The following is a 19572-nucleotide window of genomic DNA, read 5'->3' on the forward strand; positions in this document are numbered from 1 at the left end:
GGTTGAGAGGACTTTTACCCAAAGCGTCACCGAGCCCCTAGAGGTAATACTGGTATAAGGACAAGTATGTTCATAAGAAGAACAGCATTATTTTACTATACTGAATTTAACATGGACAAGTATAAATATAAGTAGAGCAGCAATATTATACAATAGTGATGTTTAAGTAATGTTGAAGTATATTCATAAATAGCACGGCAAAATTATATTATGCTGTCCCTAGTAATCTCTCCTCGTGGAGTAAGCATGAAAAAAAGTAAATTGCTTACTTAATTGTGCCATTTTTGTGGTAAATTACTGATTTTAACAAGTGCATTTATATCCGCAAGTTTGTCAGCAACATTATGATAATCTAAATTTAACCCTTAAAGATCGGGCCCCAATTCCCACCTTAATAGATTGGGGGGGGGGGGGGTTTCATATTGACCCCCCCCTCTATCTCGGCCCCTGTTATAGTTAGAGACATAAAATTTTTTTCTGGTAGTTCATGTGTATTTTTAGAGAAAATTACTTTTGCTCAAGGATTTACCAAAAAAATTTATAGGTCTCTAGCTGTAATATAAGCCACGATATTCATGATATATGTTTGTAGTAAAAGCCGGACAAAAAATGGTCATAAAGTTGGTCAGGGAGCAGTCAAACGGTCATAACACCACTTTTCTCAGAAGGTCATTGATATCTAAGTATTCACCAAAAAAAAATTTAGGTTTTCCTTATACACAAAAGTCATAATGTAGAAATTAAGATTTATTTAAAATTTTTTCTAAATTTGGTGCCACCTAACCGACTTTGACCGGACGCCACGACCGACACAGACCAGATATCCTTATAAGATCAACTCTTGCCGACGTATAATTACAAAACTTAAATAGTCATGAAGTCACAACTCTCTATCTTACCTACAAAAAAATGACATTGAAATAACTAGAGGGGGGGGGGTCAATATGACTCCCCCCCCCAATCTGTAAGGGTTAACAAGGACATTAGTAACGCAACATTATTCCTTCTAATGTTAACAAGGACAGTTATATACATATGTAAAACAACAACATTATACTATACTAATTTAAAACAAGGATAAGTATATCCATAAGTAGGGCAGCAACATTAAACTATTTAACAAAGTATCCTCATTCCTCTCCCCCTCTGTTTTTTAAAAACTTTCTGAATATAATTGGTTCTTACACAAATAATTTTTTTTTTATTACTCCCTTATCATTTCTATGGCATTGGGGTACCCAAAAATATAGGTACCCTAAAGTTTTTCTGTGTGTGTTTTTGTTATGCATCAAATGCTACAATAATATTTATAATTCAGTACCAAATTTTGCCCTGGATTGTTGGGCTTGTTTTTATAGCTTGTAAGCTCATTTATTTGATTGGATCCACCTGTAAAACTGTAAAAATTGAATTTTGGGACTTTTCTTCTAGGGGCTAGTGGAACAAAAGATCCCCCAAAACACTAAAAATGTAAGTTCTGAGCTTATTTTTAAAGATATCAATCTGATTTTTTTAAAGAAAACTTTTTTAACATAACTTAACTAATTAACCATTACAGATTTCATTTCGGTACTTCCTTTCTAGAGGCTAGTGAAGCAAAAGACCCCCTCTAAAACTATAAATATGAGTTCTGAGCTTATTTTTAGTAGCAAAGCTATTCTATAATTAGTAGTGAAGCTACTCTATTATTTGCAATGTCTATCTGTCTGTTTGTCCATCTGCCCATCTGTCAGAGACAGAAAGGGTGAAACATGATTTTTTCAACTCCTATAAAAGATACAGAGCTGAAATTTTAAGGGATAATTATGGTTATAATCTTCATATTTTCATTAAGTTTCATTAAGTTTTGCCAATTGTTTGGGGTGCTAGATCGATTCTTACATTTTTAAGGACTTTCAACCTTTTTTTTGAAAGGAATGGTAATTTCCATTTCAGGTTGTAAATCTTTTTTATTCCCAAAACTTTTAACCTTGGAACTAAAATTTGTGGGTATAAATAATCCCAATAATAGAAAAATGCTTTTAACTCTAAAAACTTAATTTTTTCATCACAGTGTGTATAATAAGGGAAAAATTCCGACATTTATTTGGCCCCCTTTTCAACATATCTCTTTAGATCTCTGGTAAATTATGCTTTTGAAAATCAAAACTCATTTTGATGAAATTTTATTTTGTTGATATCTTTTTTGTTAATAAAGTTAGGATCATGAAAATATCATTAACCTTACAAGACTCAAAAAAATACTTTCAACTTAAAACTTATTTTAACTTTTTACTTAAAACTTATGTAAGTTACTTTTTCTTAAGTTACTTTTTCAAAATTTAGGCTCTTTCTAAAAAATTTTTCTTGTGTGGAAATGTTAAGAGATCAAGAACATATGCTACTTTTTTTGATATACTAAGTAATATGGTCTGTAAACCCTAAAAAATACTTTTTGTGTGTCATGCTGTATTACATAGAAGCTCCACAATGATGTCTTAGTTCCTAAATGCCAAATTTCATTGGCGGTGGGGGTTATCATACCTGTACATCCCTCCCCCCTTAGACATCAGTGCACTTCATTGCTTGTTTTCATATATAATAGCTTTAAAATTTTTTTGAATAAAAGTCTAATCCCAAATGACAAATACTATATAAGATATTTTACTATTATTTATTTATTCTAAATGTTAATAATAATTCATGAATATTTATTGTAAATATTAAAGAAACATATGTTAAAAAGAGTAGTTTTGTGTATTTCATATCAATATTAAATATATTTTATTTTTAGTAATTTTTTCTCAGGAGTTTACTTCATTGGAGAACAGAGTTGATAAGTCAATCAAAATATCATTAGAGTACATTAGAATCACTCCAAAGGCAGATTGTCTCAGTCTGTGGTTAGAGTGGTTTTGCTGGAACTTTATAACACAACTTTAAATCAGAAACAGAAGATTGATTTATACAGAAAACTAGTGAATTTGATTTAAACATCTAATTTGTATAAATTTAAAACAAATTTTCATCAGTCATTTTTTAAACATGAAAAGAATATAAAATTGTTGAATGTATTGTAATACTGTATAATATCATGTAGTTTAATATAATTTGACTTACAAAGTTTTTTTTTTTTACATTAATTATAGGTTCAATTTTGCCAATTTTCATCATGAAAGTAGGAAATAAATCACAAAAATGGCTTGTTTAAGTAAGGATTTTGTAGCAAAAATGGAATATATAAGTGGGAGATTAATCACAAAAATGGCTTGTTTGAGTAAGAATTTTGTAGCCAAAATGGAAGATATAAGTAGGAATTTAATCACAAAAATGGCTTGTTTAATTAAGGATTTTGTAACAAAAATGGAAGATATAAGTAGGAAGTTAATCACAAAAAAGGCTTAATTAAGTAAGGATTTTGCAACCAAAATAGATGATTTAACTAAGTAATCAACCCCAAAAATGGCTTATTTAAGTAAGGATTTTGCAACAAAAATGGATGATTTAAGTAAGTAATCAACCCCAAAAATGGCTTATTTAAGTAAGGATTTTGCAACAAAAATGGATGATTTAAGTAAGCAATCAACCCCAAAAATGGCTTAATTAAGTAAGGATTTTGCAACAAAAATGGATGATTTAAGTAAGTAATCAACCCCAAAAATGGCTTATTTAAGTAAGGATTTTGCAACAAAAATGGATGATTTAAGTAAGCAATCAACCCCAAAAATGGCTTAATTAAGTAAGGATTTTGCAACAAAAATGGATGATTTAAGTAAGTAATCAACCCCAAAAATGGCTTATTTATGTAAGGATTTTGTAGCAAAAATGGATGATTTAAGTAAGCAATCAACCCCAAAAATGGCTTATTTAAGTAAGGATTTTGCAACAAAAATGGATGATTTAAGTAAGTAATCAACCTCAAAAATGGCTTATTTAAGTAAGGGTTTTGCAACAAAAATGGATGATTTAAGTAAGTAATTAACCCCAAAAATGGCTTATTTAAGTAAGGATTTTGTAGCAAAAATGGATGATTTAAGTAAGCAATCAACCCCAAAAATGGCTTATCTAAGTAAGGATTTTGCAACAAAAATGGATGATTTAAGTAAGTAATCAACCCCAAAAATGGCTTATTTAAGTAAGGGTTTTGCAGCAAAAATGTAGGATTTAAGTAAGCAATCAACCCCAAAAATGGCTTGTTTAAGTAAGGATTTTGTAGCAAAAATGGAAGATATAAGTAGGACATTAATCACAAAAATGGCTTGTTTAAGTAAGGATTTTGTAGCAAAAATGGAAGATATAAGTAGGACATTAATCACAAAAATGGCTTGTTTAAGTAAGGATTTTGTAGCAAAAATGGAAGATATAAGTAAGCAATCAACTACAAATATAGCCTAAATGGCTGAGAAGGGATTAAATTTTGAGGAAAAATAATCCAGATTAAAATCTTAATCTGTAAGACATTTACGTCAAAAGCGTCCGATTTGGCTGATTCTTATCAGCCACCCTTATTTTTGGGGATTTTTAGGGGTTTATAGGGCAATAATAGTTCTTCAAGTAAGCAATTAACCTACGAAAATGGCTCGTTAGTCCGACATGTCCGATTTAAGTAAGCCACTTTTGTTGTAAAGTGCGGACTTTACCGATGTGAGCACGTCCTACTTAAATCTGACAAAAATGCTTATATAAGCACAAAAAAAGGTAAATTGCTGAGACAGAGATTACTAGGGCTAGTATATAATTAGGTTTGTTCGTGCGGCTCTCACCAAGTAGGTAAAAGTATTCCAAATGTATGTATGAAAATTCTCGCCTTACATCCATATCTTATTTAGTATAGCTACTCTATATGCAGGGTGTGTCCGTTACTATGTAGGTAAAAGTATTCCAGGTGTACTCTATAAAACCTCTCCTCTTACATCAATATCTTATTCAGTATAGCTACTCTATATGTAGGGTGTGTCTGTCACTAAGTAGGTAAAAGTACTCCAGATGTACTCTATGAAAACTATCTCTTCTTACATCCATATCTTATTTAATATAGCTTTTAATATAGCTACCCTATATGTTGGGTGTGTCCAAGTCTATTAATATGTAAGTAAAAGTAATCAAAATATGCTCTAAGGGGAGATAGGAAGGTAGAGAGACCCGTAGATCAGCCATAACGTGTCAGTGTCACCAGTCTTGAAAACCCAGGTAAACCACCTCGTTGACAGGGTAAAGGAAGGCATCCATCCAAAACCATTTCAATCTCTGAAGTGCCTTCATTGTTATGGACATATTTATTCTTGTACTTGTTAAAAACTAACTTACTTTAATTTTGTGAACTGAGACTGTGCGTGGTTTGTTTCTCTTTATGTTGACTTCAGTTTCAAATCTTATTTCATTTTATATTTGTCTGAAAGTTACTATTACAAAGTTATTACAAAATTATTATTTCATAAGTAGATCTAATCGAATTAAAGAAGGTAAACACATTTTTGCATTCAAGAGAAGTACAGAAACAGCATCTACACGATTTAGTGGAAATATCAAAAAAATTTACAATATTATATCAATTAGTATTCCTCAAACTTAGGTTAGGGTTAATTGGGTATATACAAGATAGCCCTGAAGGGTTAGGACGACACATATTAATGTTGAAACAATAAAACAAACAAAGTATATAAGACACTAGGTACTTATTTACACATTTTTACAAATAACGTTTTTTTTCAAAGAATTATGATTTTTTTCTTTAAAATAGTTTTTGGAGAAGTAATATCATTTACACATTACATCAAATCTTAAATAAAAACATAAATATAAAACAAAGCACTTGCTAACAGAAATTTACAACAAATTCGCAAACTAGGTTCATTCATTTATCAAACATTCTTATGTTTATCTACTTAAACAAATTCTTCACTCTCAATTCCTTCTTCCTCCTTTATTTCCTGTTTTATGATTACTTCCACACTCTCAGCGTCTATCTTTATAGATATAGGATCCTCATCAAGATTTTCTTCTTCTTTTATCTCTAGTTTTATATCAGATTCAACACAATCAACAAAACTGGTAGAAGCAGATTGTGGAACTTTATTGTTAGAAGATTCTATCTTTTTGAGATGTTTAGCTGATTCATAATGTTTTGTCAGGTTTGATTTGGTGTAAAAAGATTTCTGACATAATTCACAAGAGTATGGCTTCTCACTAGTGTGAATCCTCTTATGTACAATTAAGTTGCTTTGGCGTGAGAAAGCCTTATCACATGTGTCACAAGAGTATGGTTTTTCTCCTGTATGGATCCTCTTATGTTTAGCTAATGCATCTTGTCGCGAGAAAGCCTTTGTACATGTATCACAAGTGTAAGGCTTCTCTGCTGTATGGTTCCTCTTATGGGAAGTTAACTCACCATTTGTCCGGAAATCTTTTTCACATATATCACAAGAGTATGGCTTCTCTCCTGTGTGTATTCTCATATGTACTGTTAAATCAGTTCTTGTACAGAAAGCTTTTTCACATGTATCACATTTGAATGGCTTCTCACCTGTATGAATTCTCATATGTACTGTTAAACTATCCTTTCTAGAGAATTCCTTAGAACAGATAAGACACTTGTTCATGATGGATTCTTAATTGTTCTTGCACCTGAAATAAACAATATTTAATGTAATAATAAAGTAAGAAATAATGATTTTAGATCTTTTTATTTCATGAACTGTTTTTTAGTAACAAAGCTACCCTATAATTAAAGTTTCCGTACATCAGTCACTATCTAGGTATAATTATTAGATGACCCTCTACCTCTCTAGTCACGTGGAAGCGCCTTTCTTGTATGTACATAACACATAACACATACATAAAATAGAAATAAATACAAATTTATAACAATCACATTTTTAAAAAAAAATTTGGCATGTTGTGGTTTGTTATAATCAAAATTATTCTTGTACATGTTAAAAACTAACTTCCTTTTTTATGAACTCAAATTTATTTTGTTTCTCTTTATGTTTGTAATTACTACAATTTTATAATCTTGAGCCTTATTTCATTTAATATTATATCTGAAAATAAATATAATTATTATTTTACAAGCAACATAAGTTTTTTAATGAACAAATAATGAAATATTGATAAAACAAGAGAAACAATTCTTTCCAGAAAAAGAAATCAACAAAAAAGTCTAAATATCCAAAAGTAAAAAGTTTGGAATCAACAAATTTTCGTCGGAGAAAATATATTACAAAGACAATCTTTTTGGAGTCCACTGTTTTGAAGGTCCCAAGTGGGTAATCAAAACAAAGTATTAACAAAAAAATAGAATTGATGGAAAAAGTAAGGGGGGGGGGGTTTAATGCAACCATCTCGTAATCAGTGAGCAAATGGCACTTAGAATTCGAATTTCGATCTGAACTTTTGCATGAGTAATCCTTGGTGGGCCTATTTTCCCTAAATTGAACAAAAAGTTGGAAAAGTAACGGCTAGCGGCTCAGCCGTTCAGCCGTTTTTAGCCTATTTTCAGGGTATCTCCATCATCAATTACGTAGGAATCAACTTTTTAAAACATATTTTTCGTTTAATTCATGTTAAATGATAGCAATAACCATTTTAAAACTTCTAGCACCAACAGCTACCGTGTAGAACCGTTTGATAGCATTTTGGAGTAGAAAAGAGTATTATGTTGAGAGAGGTTTCGTGACTAATTTGCAATATAGATATAAAAAAATGACAAAACAGCTGAGCCGCCAGCCGTTAGCCGTTACTTTTCCAACTTTTTGTTCGATTTAGGGAAAATAGACCTACCAAGGACTACTCATGCAAAATTTCAGATGGAAATTCGAATTCTAAGTGCCATTTGCTCACTGATTACGAGATGGTTGCATTAACCCCCCCCCCCCCCCCCTTTAAAAATATATCATTTTTTTCTCAACATCATATAAACCTGGTTTTATCTAAGCTGTTGGTATCAATGTAGGCTTAAAGACATATTTTTTTAATAATTTCAATTCATTTTTCTAATTGAAAAATAATAATTATAATGCAAGAAACATTGTAAAATAAATTTAATGTTCTACATTCAATAGGAGAAGAATTAAAATATTAACATAATAAGTACTGAAACAAAGTGAGATATTGGAAAAATTGTACTAGAGCAAAATAAAATATAAGAATTCAACAATATTATATTAATCTACATCAAAGAATAAAAAGTATAAAACAAACAGTATATACACGAAATCATTAGTTTAAAATATTTGTCATTAACATCAAATCTACTAAGAATAAATATTTAAATATTAGCATTTAGTTTATCATAGTTCAATCTTGTGTTCAACAATTTCAATAGAATTAATATAAACATCATCAGTATTCTGTTTACAAGAAAGCGAATCTTTATTCTAGATTTCTACTTCTTCTATTTCCTGTTTTATTGTTTCCTCAACATTCTCAGTCTCCATGTTGATAGAGAAAGGATCTACATCAAGAGTTTCTTCTTCTTTTACCTCAAGTTTAATATCAGCTTCACCACAATCAACAAAACTGGTAGAAGCAGAAGGTGGAACTGTATTGTTCGTAGATTCTGACTTCTTCATATGTCCAACTGATTTTTTATGTTTTGACAGGTTTGAATTATCAGAAAAAGATTTATGACATAATTCACAAGAGAATGACTTCTCCCCTGTATGGATCCTCATGTGTACTTTTAACTCATCATTTCTGAGGAAAGAATTTTTACATGTATCACAAGAGTATGGCTTCTCACCTGTATGGATCCTCTTATGGACAATTAAATCACACTTTCGTGAGAAAGTCTTTTCACATGTATCACAGTAGTATGGTTTCTCACCTGTGTGAATTCTTTTGTGTTTAGTCAAATGACTACTACTTTTAAAGGTCTTTTCACATATATCACATTTAAATGGCTTCTCTTTAGTGTGGGTCCTCCTATGACGAGTTAAATCACCATCGGAACAGAAAGACTTTTCACATGAATCACAAGAGTATGGTTTCTCTCCTGTATGGATCCTTTTATGGACAGTTAAATGACTTTGTTGTGAGAAAGCCTTTCCACATGTATCACATTTATCTGTATTTTTCCTTATTGGCGCGCAATCTGTCCATGAGAAGGTCTTTTCACATAAATCACATATGGATAGTTCTTTACCTTCAAAAATTCTCATATGTAATGTCGAGTTGGAAGAGATTTTCTTCTTGCAAAAACCACACTTGCTCATTATGGATTATTATTATTTGTTCTTGTGCACCTGAAAGAGAAAATATTAATATTCAGGATAAAAATTATTAACAAGCTAAATTATTATGAATTAAATATTTAAAGAGGATGTCTTCAGCAAAAATCAGTATCATATATTTACAAAGATTGAGCAACATTATAGTTTTATCTGTCATTAGTAATATGCTTGTTCAATCAAAAATATTTAGTTGTTAATGTCATGTTAAATTCTTGAATTTAAAGCTTCTACAGCTGTTGCAAAGATTGTAATTGTCGACCTCCATTAAATATCTAACAAAATTGTAAAAAAAGCAAAACTGTTCTCCTTTATAAAAATTATAAAAGATACCTGCAATACAATTATCTTAAATATTAGGATTCTGCTACAAAATATTTGCAAAATAGAAAACTTACTTACTTTACTTTGCTAAACTCAAATTACTTGTGTTTTCTTTCTTTTTATAATCTTAGAGTCTCAATTCATTTTATATTCAGTCTGAAAATATATATAATAATAATTTTACAAGGTACACATTTCTTAAAATGATATATGAATAATTAAGAAAATAAATTGGGGAACAAAAGTTACATGATTTAGTTGAAATATAATTACTTTTTACAATTTTGTATTAATTAGTATTATATACTAAAATATTATAAGTACACTACCAGATAAATAAACAAATTAATGATTCTTCTTTATACTGGAAAAAAATATTCATTCATAATCATTCATGTAAAAAAAATCATTTAAACATTAAAGTTGTATGTGAAATAAAATGGAGACAGATTTGATGTGGAGATCCTGTAAAACCAAGTGAAAAGTAAGTATATTTATAATTTAGACACACCATAAAAAAATTTAATTTTCGCATATTAATTGAAATAAACACAATAGCTACCTATTTAAAACTGAATAAAAAATTGCAACAAATAAGATAAAATGCAGATTTTTAATGTGAAAAATAAGATTTAGATTTTTATTTGAATTGAGCATTAATCCTGTCTCTCTAAATAAACATTTGTATCTAATGACAATTAAATGATTATATTTCTATTTTATGATGAACAATATCAATAGTATCAATTATATCTTCATCGTAATTTTGTTTACAAGAAAGAGGATCTTTTATTTCTTGTTTAATATTTTCTTCAATATTGTCAGCTCTCATCTGGATAGAGAGAGGATCTTCATCAAATATTTCTTCTTCTTTAATTTCTTCTTTAACATCAGCTTCTTCACATTCAATGAAACTAATAGATACAGAAGTTTTAACTGTATTATTACAGCTTTTCATCATTTTTAAATGTCCAGGGGATTTTTTATGGGTTGATAAACTTGAACTAGAGATATAATGTTTGTCACAAAGTTCACATGAGTATGGTTTCATACCAGTATGAATTCTTTTATGTGCAGTCAAAGTACTAAGTTGAGAAAATGTCTTTTCACATTGATCACATGAGTATGGCTTCTCACCAGTATGAACCCTCCTATGGACAGTCAATTCACCACCAGTTTTGAATGTCTTATCACATTGATCACATGAGTATGGTTTCTCTCCTGTATGGATTCTTTCATGGAGAGTCAATTTACCACTTTGTTTGAATGTTTTTAAACATAGATCACATTTGTATGGCTCCTCACCAGTATGGTTCCTTTTATGGACAGACAATTGACTAACAGTAATAAATGTCTTTTCACATTGATCACATTTAAATGGCTTCTCACCAGTATGAACCCTCATATGAACAACCAAAGAAGATTTCTGTGTAAAATTCTTGTTACAAACATTACAGGTATTCATGCTGGTATATTCTCTCTCAATCTCCTGAAATTATTTTTATGTATTAAAATACAAAATATTGTTAAAATGATATTTTCAAATAAACATAAAATGTATAAAACTATTGAAAAATTTTAGGGATTTTACAGCGATATAAATTTAAAATAAAAGAAAAAACCTTGTTTATAAAGTCACCATTTTTATGTTCATCAATAAAGAAAGGGGGGGGGGGTTGGTGACTCATTGACTTGTAACACGACATACCAGCCAATTCATTTTAGAGATAATTGGGTAAAATCTTTTTGGTAGTGTTACTAATTACCCAATTACTAAATGATTCCAAATTGTCTAATTCAGCGAGAAATGCAATAAAATTTTTTTGGCGGCGGCGAAAAATAGCGATAAACGGCAGAAGCGGTGGCCCCGCCCCGTTTTTTTACGGACATACGGACATTCTGGGAACGATTATAGAGGTGCAAAGCTTTTTAAATTGTACCTAACTGTTCTATGAATCATAAAAACCCTATTTCCGCAGGGATAATCATCGCAGTTAAATACCTTATAATATAAAATAGATCTGTATAATGGATTTCTCTCTGTTCACTATGAAAGTTAGTTGTTGACTGCCGTTGATTCAATTATCAACCTAAAATAAAAACAATAGTCAACTCTTGTTTACAAATAAAACCTTCCAATATCTCCGCCCATTTGCTTAAATATGATACTGAAGGCGGACTCCTCCCACTTTTAATCAGAAACTGGACAAGCAATTATTTTTGTTAAAAGGTTGTTATGTAATTAAAAATGAATAAAGATTCTGGCGGCAAATTATTTTTGATCATTCTGTATTACATGAAGCTACTATATAATTCCAAATGTCCGTCTGTTTAGATAGAAAATTGGCAAGAACCATATGTAAAATTATTAATGATTGTATTTTTTGGCATAAATTTTATCATTATGACAAAAGACCCATCTAGCTGTATTTTGCTGGTTGTAGAAACGACGTCATATAAGATTTGTGAAAGGTGGTGGCTCAAACAGGACAAATGTTACATACAACAATATTGTAGATTTGCTTTGCAATTAAAACTTAATAAAAATAAAAGAAATTAAAGTACCTTTCATGAGTTTATTCCACAATCAAAATTCCTCTGCAGATTTCTCTCTGTTCACTGTGAATGTTAGTTGTTGACTGACATTGATTCGATTATAAACCTAAATCCTATACAATTAAGAGTTATATTCATTAAAATTAACTAAATCTCCGCCCATTTACTTAATTCTGATGCTCAACGCGGACTCCTCCCACTTTTTATCAGAAACTGAACAAGCAAATATGATATGGTGTTGATAAAGATAATGGTGGCAAATTCAGGGAGGGGGGAGACATTGAGCTGATTATTACACTAGTCCCCAAGGTTTTATAATTACGTTTTCTTATTTGTTTGATTAACAACTTTGGGGACTATAAATGCATTCCAATAGGTTAGTATATTAAGTTGAGTGTCAATACGTTTGACCCAAAAATTGATATATACAGAAGGGGTAATTTTGTGTACTAACATTCGGGATGTACATTAAATTATCGGCCATTGTCTTATCCCTTTCGATCCCTGATTATTATGTGTATAAAGTGACAGTCAACAATATTATTAAAACAATATACCCTTACATCCTTATAATAAAGTAACAGGATGTCTGTTCCAAAGGATCTCGCTAACCGCTGAACCGATGTGATTCTCCTTAACAGGGTAGATTCTCATAGGCCCTGGGAGGGTTAATAGTTAATTTGAAGGAGGGTACAACCACCCTCCCCAGAGAAATTGCTAAAAGTAAAATAAAAACGCCGCCATGCAGATATTTTTGATAATTATCTAAAAACATAACTAACAATTTGACGTGTACTGTCCATAGAGGCATCTTGGGTAATAGCCGCTAGTAGTTAGATATAATAACAAAGATGTAAATTCTAGAAAGAGAAAGATTGATCTTACCATAATAGTTTTTTTTATTTTCTACTATGACAGAATTTATGCAAGAAATCATGTTTAAGTAAAAAAGGACCCAAAAACAAATGTTGCTAAATAAAAGGGTGCAGGAAGCAAAAATTGACTTTGACTCACTTATATTCAGAAATTCATCAAACAGGGGACAGCCACAACAATTTTTAGCCCTCTAGATCTAATAGGAGCTGAGCTAATAGGGGGAGGAGCGTTGTAATCCCCCCCCCCCCCCCCGACCCCGACCGATAAAGGTGCGGCAAGGGGCCCGACTTTAAAGGTTAATGAAAGTAATCACATTTACCTGATTTATCTTAGCTATTTATTCAAATATAGACTGGAAAAATTCTACTTTTTTTTCAAAATATTCATTATCTGAAAAAAATCAAAAGTTACAAAAAAATGATAAGTTTTAATTTGCAAAATAGAGAAAAATATTTTAAACCAAATAATCTAAAATAAACAGCAAAAGTAGAAAAATAATATATATACATATTTTATAAAAAATAAAGTAAGGGTGGGGGGGAGTTTTGCCACTTTTACTTATTCCATGATTATTAGGCTAGGTATTAATGTTTGGCAATATGACCTAAAGGTAAAGTTTTATCCCAAATAACCTATAGTCTAACATTAATATCAAGTCTAATAATGACAGAGTAAGCGAAAGTGACAAAGCACCCCACCCCTCCCTTTAATATTTATATTAAAAATAATACAATATTTACAAAATTTTGTATTTTAGATAAGAAAACCAATTGTTCATTATATTTCAATTTTAGGTACTATGATATCAGTAGAACCTTTATCCTCAATTTCTTCTCCTTCTATTTCCTGTTTTAGAGTGTCTCCAACATTCTTAGCCTCCATGTTGATAGAGAGAGGATCTTCATCTAGAGTTTCTTCTTCCTTTATCTCTAGTTTAATTTTTGTGTCTGGATGTAAATATTTGTGGATACTTAAAACTTCTTTAGATTTAAATATTTTAAAACAAACATCACATGAGAAAGATTTTTGATTCTGAAACTCATTACAAGCAACTGAAGCAGAAGTATCAGCCTTAATGTTGATAGAGAGAGGATCCTCACCAAGAGTTTCTTCTGCTTTTATTTCTAGTTTAATATCAGCTTCACCAAAATCAACAAAACTGGTAGAAGCAGAAGGTGTAACTGTCTTCTTAGAAGATTCCAACTTATTGAGATGTCGAGCTGTTACATTGTGATATGACAGTTCGGATCCTGATGTAAAATATTTTTGGCATAATTCACAAGAGTAAGGCTTTACACCTGTATGTATCCTCCTATGGAAAGTTAGTTCATTTTGATGTAAGAATGATTTTTCACATGTATCACATTTGAATGACTTTTCTCCTGTATGGATTCTCTTATGTCTCGTCAAATTACTATTGACAATGAATGATTTTTCACATGTATCACAAGAGTATGGTTTCTCTCATGTGTGTATTCTCATATGTACTGTTAAATCACTTCTTGTACAGAAAGCTTTTTCACATGTATCACATTTGAATGGCTTCTCACCTGTATGAATTCTTCCATGTTTTGTTAAATTGCTCTTTCTAGAGAATTCTTTGCAGCAGACATGACACTTGTTCATGATGGATTATTAATTGTCCTTGCAACTGGAATAAATTATATAAATAATATATAAGTTAAAAGAATTCCAGATGAAATTTCTCCTCTTAAATCCATATTTTACTTAGAATAGCTACTATATAATACAGTGTGTGTTTTTTTATGAGAACTTTTTTGAGGCAATTTTACCCGACTTATAGTCATCAGAATTTAATGATTAACGGCTTATTTTCTTCGTTTTTTTATAATCATTTATAGAACATCAAAAAAATATTTCAGTTTTTATTTAAAAAGTACAATAAAATCAAAAATTCAAAACTTAGGTGTTAGCATCTAAAAAAGGTTTTAGCGCCTTTTCTTAAGCTCAGATCTTCTACCCTTTGCAAGAAAAAAATTGGATCTTCAGTAACTCACTTTGGGGAGCCAGTTCTCCCTCCCTGGTTGTGATATGGTCTTCAAACTTTGATATGTTCTATTAAATGTCCCCAAAAATATCTGTACTAATTTTTTAGTATGTATCTCAATTTTGAGGGGTTTCCAGCCATTCTTGCAATGGGGTAGAAGATTTGAGCATGAGAAAAATGCGCTAAAACCATTTTTAGATGTTGACACCTAGGTTTTGAATTTTTGATTTTACTGAACTTTTTTAATAAAAACTGAAATATTTTTTTGATGTTCTATAAATGGTTATCAAAAACGAAGAAAATAAGCCATTAATCATTAAATTCTGATAACTATAAGTGGGGTAAAATTGCCTTTAAAAAAGTTCTCATAAAAAGAACACACTGTAATATGTAGTGTGTGTCCGTCACTATATATGTCATATATGTACTTTATGAAAAATACCCTATTACATCTAATTATTACCTATCTTTCTCTTCCATCCACTCACATGTACATGACTAGAGTATTATTAAATGATCTACTTAACTTTTGATGTTTAATGCAATGTCCATCTTCAGCTTTAATTTGAAATACATAATATAGAAAACAACCACCATAAACCCCAACTGTTTGAATAATATTTTGATTACAGAAAACTAATTCACTTTTATTACAGAGAGATAAACATCCTAAATCTTTAATATTGATATTCTAAAGATTCTGCTAAATAATATTTATAATATAGAAAACTAACTTACTCTACTTTGCTAAACTCAAATCTCACTTTTTTTCTTCTTTGTGTTTTTCTTTCTTTTTATACTTTTAGAGTCTCAATTCATTTTATATTCAGTCTGAAATAAATATAATAATGATTTTACAAGTTACACAATTCTGATAATAAGATTCGACTAAGGGGGGGGGGAAGTTCTGCCACTTTCGCGTAAACAGTGTGCAGTGGACTAGGTATTGATTTTAGATTATAGGTTATTTAGGATAAAAGTTTACTTTTGGGTATTAGTTCACGTATATTTAATCATTTTTTGAATAGGTCTCCAGGTTCAGGTGCTGCAGGCTGGAAGGTCGTTTCTGGACAGGTAAAAAAATAAAAAATTTTTGTTTGAAGAGTTAGAGAGCAACTTATAAAACAAAATATGCTTCTTTTTGAATGTTATTAACATATCTGCAGAAAAAATTTAATTCGGCCTCCAGGTTCAGGTGCTGCAGGCCTCCAGGTACACTCTGGACAGGTAAAAATAAAAAAAAAATATTTGAAGAGTTAGAGGTACACTTATTAAACCAAATATGCATCTTTTTGAATGTTATTACCATATTAGAAGAAAAAATGACAATCGGCCTCCAGGTTCAGGTGCTGCAGGCCTCCAGGTACACTCTGGACAGGTAAAAATTAAGTTTTCTTATTTGAAGAGTTAGAGGTACACTTATTTAACCAAATATGCATCTTTATGGATGTTATCATCATATTTGCAGAAAAATTTAAAATCGGCCTCCAGGTTCAGGTGCTGCAGGCCTCCAGGTACACTCTGGACAGGTAAAAATTAAAATTTCTTATTTGAAGAGTTTGATGTACACTTATTTAACCAAATATGCATCTTTTTGGATGTTATTACCATATTTGAAGAAAAAATGACAATCGGCCTCCAGGTTCAGGTGCTGCAGGCCTCCAGGTACACTCTGGACAGGTAGAAATTAAAATTTCGTATTTGAAGAGTTAGAGGTACACTTATGAAACAAAATATGCATCTTTTTAAATGTTATTACCATATTTGAAGGTAAATTGACAATCGGCCTCCAGGTTTAGGTGCTGCAGGCCTCCAGGTACACTCTGGACAGGTAAAAATTTAAATTTCTTATTTAAAGAGTTAGAGATACACTTATTAAACCAAATATGCAACTTATTGGATGTTATTACCATATTTGAAGGTAAATTGACAATCGGCCTCCAGGTTCAGGTGCTGCAGGCCTTCAGGTACACTCTGGACAGGCAGTTATAATATTTTTTGATACTTTTTGATTTGGACACCTTACCTGGATCCTGGTGACCACTGGTGACTGCTTGTGGCCGCTGGCAAGGTAAATTCCAATAAAGGTAATATTTGATATTAGAGGAAAGGTTTCTAAATAGAAAATTATTAAAATATAATAATATGACAAAATTTATTAAGTCTTCTATTTTTGTTCCAGGCAGGCTCTAGTTAGCCTCCAGGAGCCTGCTGGACAGGTTTAAAAAATCAATTTTATAATTTGTTTTATTTAGATGAAAGGTTTGAGTTGTGCTCCAGATAGGGTCAAGGTGGCCTCCAGGAGCCAGCTAGATAGATCTGTATTTATTACTTTTTGTTTATGTATGGTTTTCCACACATATGCAAAATATAATTCTGTCTAAAATATAATATTACAGATACTCAGAATGGGGAATGCAATTTCAATAGGATTCAGATTATAAAGTATAGATGCTAGTGAAATAATTTTAAAATTACTACTGAGAGAGGTTAATTTTATCCAGATGTCATTCAGAGCTACAGATTCTCCATCCAGGTTAGTAAAATATAAAGAAATTCTTAGATTGTATATTCAATCCACGTCTAAAGAAAAAGGCAGGAATTCCTGACACTTTCTGGCAAAAATTGTATTTGTTTTTATATTCTATATTTGTTAAAAGTTCCTCTGATATTCTAAATGGCCGACTGTTTGTCTGTGCATTTGTAAGAAATATTATGGAATAAATGTAAATTTCTTGGCAACTAGGTACTCAAGATAATATGCTTACTTTTTTTTAGTTGGAAATTCCCTATGCCAATAAGCATTTTCTTGGTCTGTTGGTCTATCAACAATGTCATGACGTCTAAAGACTTCAAAGGAAAATGTGATTTTGTTTTAATATATTCTAAAAAGATCTCAAAAATATTTTTTGTTTGTCTTAGGAGAAAGAAAAGAAGAGGCCATGTTTATACTCCAGTAAAGAATATAGTTGTGTACAGGTACTTAATTTTCTTTCATATATTTTTAAGTTGGAAGTATAAGTTTGACAGATTGCTTTGCACGTTTGAGAGGATCTCTTTAAAATCCAATAATCACCCTAAAATTTTCAAATTCAGGAGAAATACACTGGTAATTTGTAAAAGCAAAGCTTTTCTGTAATTAGGGATGGTCTGTCCGTTACAGTTAGCTCTTTTCGTTCATTCAAACAGGTTAAAATTGCTCTATCAATTTCAAACTTTGCATGCTGATTTCTATAACAGTTAGGTACGACTTAGAAAGCGCAGCAACTCTATAATTGTTACAAGAAATCCGTACAACCATTTAAAACAAGCTGTTTTTTTTTATATTTTTTTGACAACAAATTTTGAATGTTAAAATTATCTTATTCATCTGATTTTTTTAATACTGATTCCTATCACTAGGTATAGTGTTATAAACAAAGAATCTCTATAATCAAGTCCTAAAAAACGTCAGTATGTACTTAAGCAGTAACATGTAATTAATCAGTTTTCAACAAATTTAATTACAATTTTGTAGAGACCTATGCATTAATATTCAGTTCTGACACTCAACATGTGTTAATGTTCGTTTGTCCTTCCAAATCAGAGCTTCACTTTTATGGATGTTGTCATCCTTGTTTTATTATTATTAGATGTGAGATATATGGTTGTAACAAGACTTTTGGAAGACAGGTAAAACTTTTATGTTGAACTAGTTGGTATGTATTCAAAGGAAGGGAGGCTGATTTTTTAAGAACATCTGAATAACTAGATAATATTGTGTTGTCTAATAACTATCTCCTTAAGTAGTAAGATATATGTTTGTCTGTGTGTCTAATATTGGCCATTTTTATCAGATTTATTTAGGCTTCAAGTATAAAAAAAATGATTTCCAGTCAATCTGTGAAGTTGATGCAATAGATTTTTTAGTTTATCCTTTTCAATTCCTTTGAATGTATTGCAGACGCAACATTATATCATTGAAATATTTTTAGGCCCACTTAACACTGCATGAAGAAAATCAGTATTTTATTAAATAATGTATTTCTTTTTGATAATGTAAGTTGTACATATTTTAAAAAAGATAATTTGATCTGTAAAATATTTTTTTCAGAGTTCTAAAATGAAGAAAAATTTATTGTTCACTGGAAATAAGTAAATGACGAAAGTTATGTGAATATTATTTAGGATAACATTGCAAATTTTATGCTCTAATTTTTTATATAAAGTTTCTTTTCTATTTCTACATAGTATACCTTTCTTTTAAATAAAAGATTACACATTTGATTTACCTGTCCAGCAGGCTCTTGGAGGCCGCCTACAGCCTGTCTGAAGCCTTAAATGCTATATTATACTAAATTATTATAATTTAGCCATTTTCTTTTTAGAAACCATTCCTATAAATTCAAAAATAACCATTTAGGATTTTTTAACTGGCTTCCAACAACCAGCAGTCAACAGGATCCAGGTAAGGTTTCCAAATTAAAAAGTATTAAAAAATATTTTATCTGCCTGTCCAGAGTTGACCTGGAGGCCTCCAGTACCTGAACCTGGAGGCTGATTGTCAATTTATCTTCAAATATGATAATAACATCCAAAAACACGCATATTTGGATTAATAAG

At 30.6% G+C, this 19572-nt stretch overlaps 3 protein-coding genes and 1 long non-coding RNA gene across 5 annotated transcripts; 1 reads left to right on the plus strand and 3 right to left on the minus strand.

Moving 5' to 3' along the window:
- Nucleotides 1–5423: 5423 nt before the first annotated feature.
- Nucleotides 5424–15803, minus strand: LOC145310486 (uncharacterized). Its single transcript, XM_080150436.1, has 2 exons — nt 15709–15803; nt 5424–6603 (listed from the first exon to the last, which is right to left on the minus strand). The coding sequence occupies exon 2, from the start codon at nt 6576–6578 to the stop codon at nt 5865–5867; it is 714 nt and encodes a 237-aa protein (XP_080006562.1). The 5' UTR covers nt 6579–6603; nt 15709–15803; the 3' UTR covers nt 5424–5864.
- LOC145310500 (uncharacterized) lies at nt 8035–9688 on the minus strand. The gene is made up of 2 exons (XM_080150450.1): nt 9609–9688; nt 8035–9221 (listed from the first exon to the last, which is right to left on the minus strand). The coding sequence occupies exon 2, from the start codon at nt 9189–9191 to the stop codon at nt 8355–8357; it is 837 nt and encodes a 278-aa protein (XP_080006576.1). The 5' UTR covers nt 9192–9221; nt 9609–9688; the 3' UTR covers nt 8035–8354.
- On the minus strand, nt 9890–13368 carry LOC145310485 (uncharacterized). 2 transcript variants are annotated; one of them, XM_080150434.1, is made up of 4 exons: nt 13282–13368; nt 12096–12199; nt 11533–11620; nt 9890–11019 (listed from the first exon to the last, which is right to left on the minus strand). In XM_080150434.1, the coding sequence occupies exon 4, from the start codon at nt 10993–10995 to the stop codon at nt 10237–10239; it is 759 nt and encodes a 252-aa protein (XP_080006560.1). In that variant the 5' UTR covers nt 10996–11019; nt 11533–11620; nt 12096–12199; nt 13282–13368; the 3' UTR covers nt 9890–10236. The 2 variants fall into 2 exon arrangements, with proteins under 2 accessions (XP_080006560.1, XP_080006561.1); XM_080150435.1 differs by having other exon boundaries at nt 12096–12192; nt 13282–13359.
- A 962-nt stretch (nt 15804–16765) lies between the features above and the next one.
- On the plus strand, nt 16766–19382 carry LOC145310502 (uncharacterized). The gene is made up of 4 exons (XR_013876565.1): nt 16766–17506; nt 17893–17949; nt 18603–18642; nt 18945–19382. It is a non-coding gene; the product is annotated as an uncharacterized LOC145310502 (long non-coding RNA).
- The last annotated feature ends 190 nt before the right edge of the window (nt 19383–19572 follow it).

The sequence above is a fragment of the Acartia tonsa genome, unplaced genomic scaffold (assembly GCF_053477335.1).
Source record: "Acartia tonsa isolate MP-2025a unplaced genomic scaffold, ASM5347733v1 sca2, whole genome shotgun sequence".
NCBI lineage: Eukaryota > Metazoa > Arthropoda > Copepoda > Calanoida > Acartiidae > Acartia > Acartia tonsa.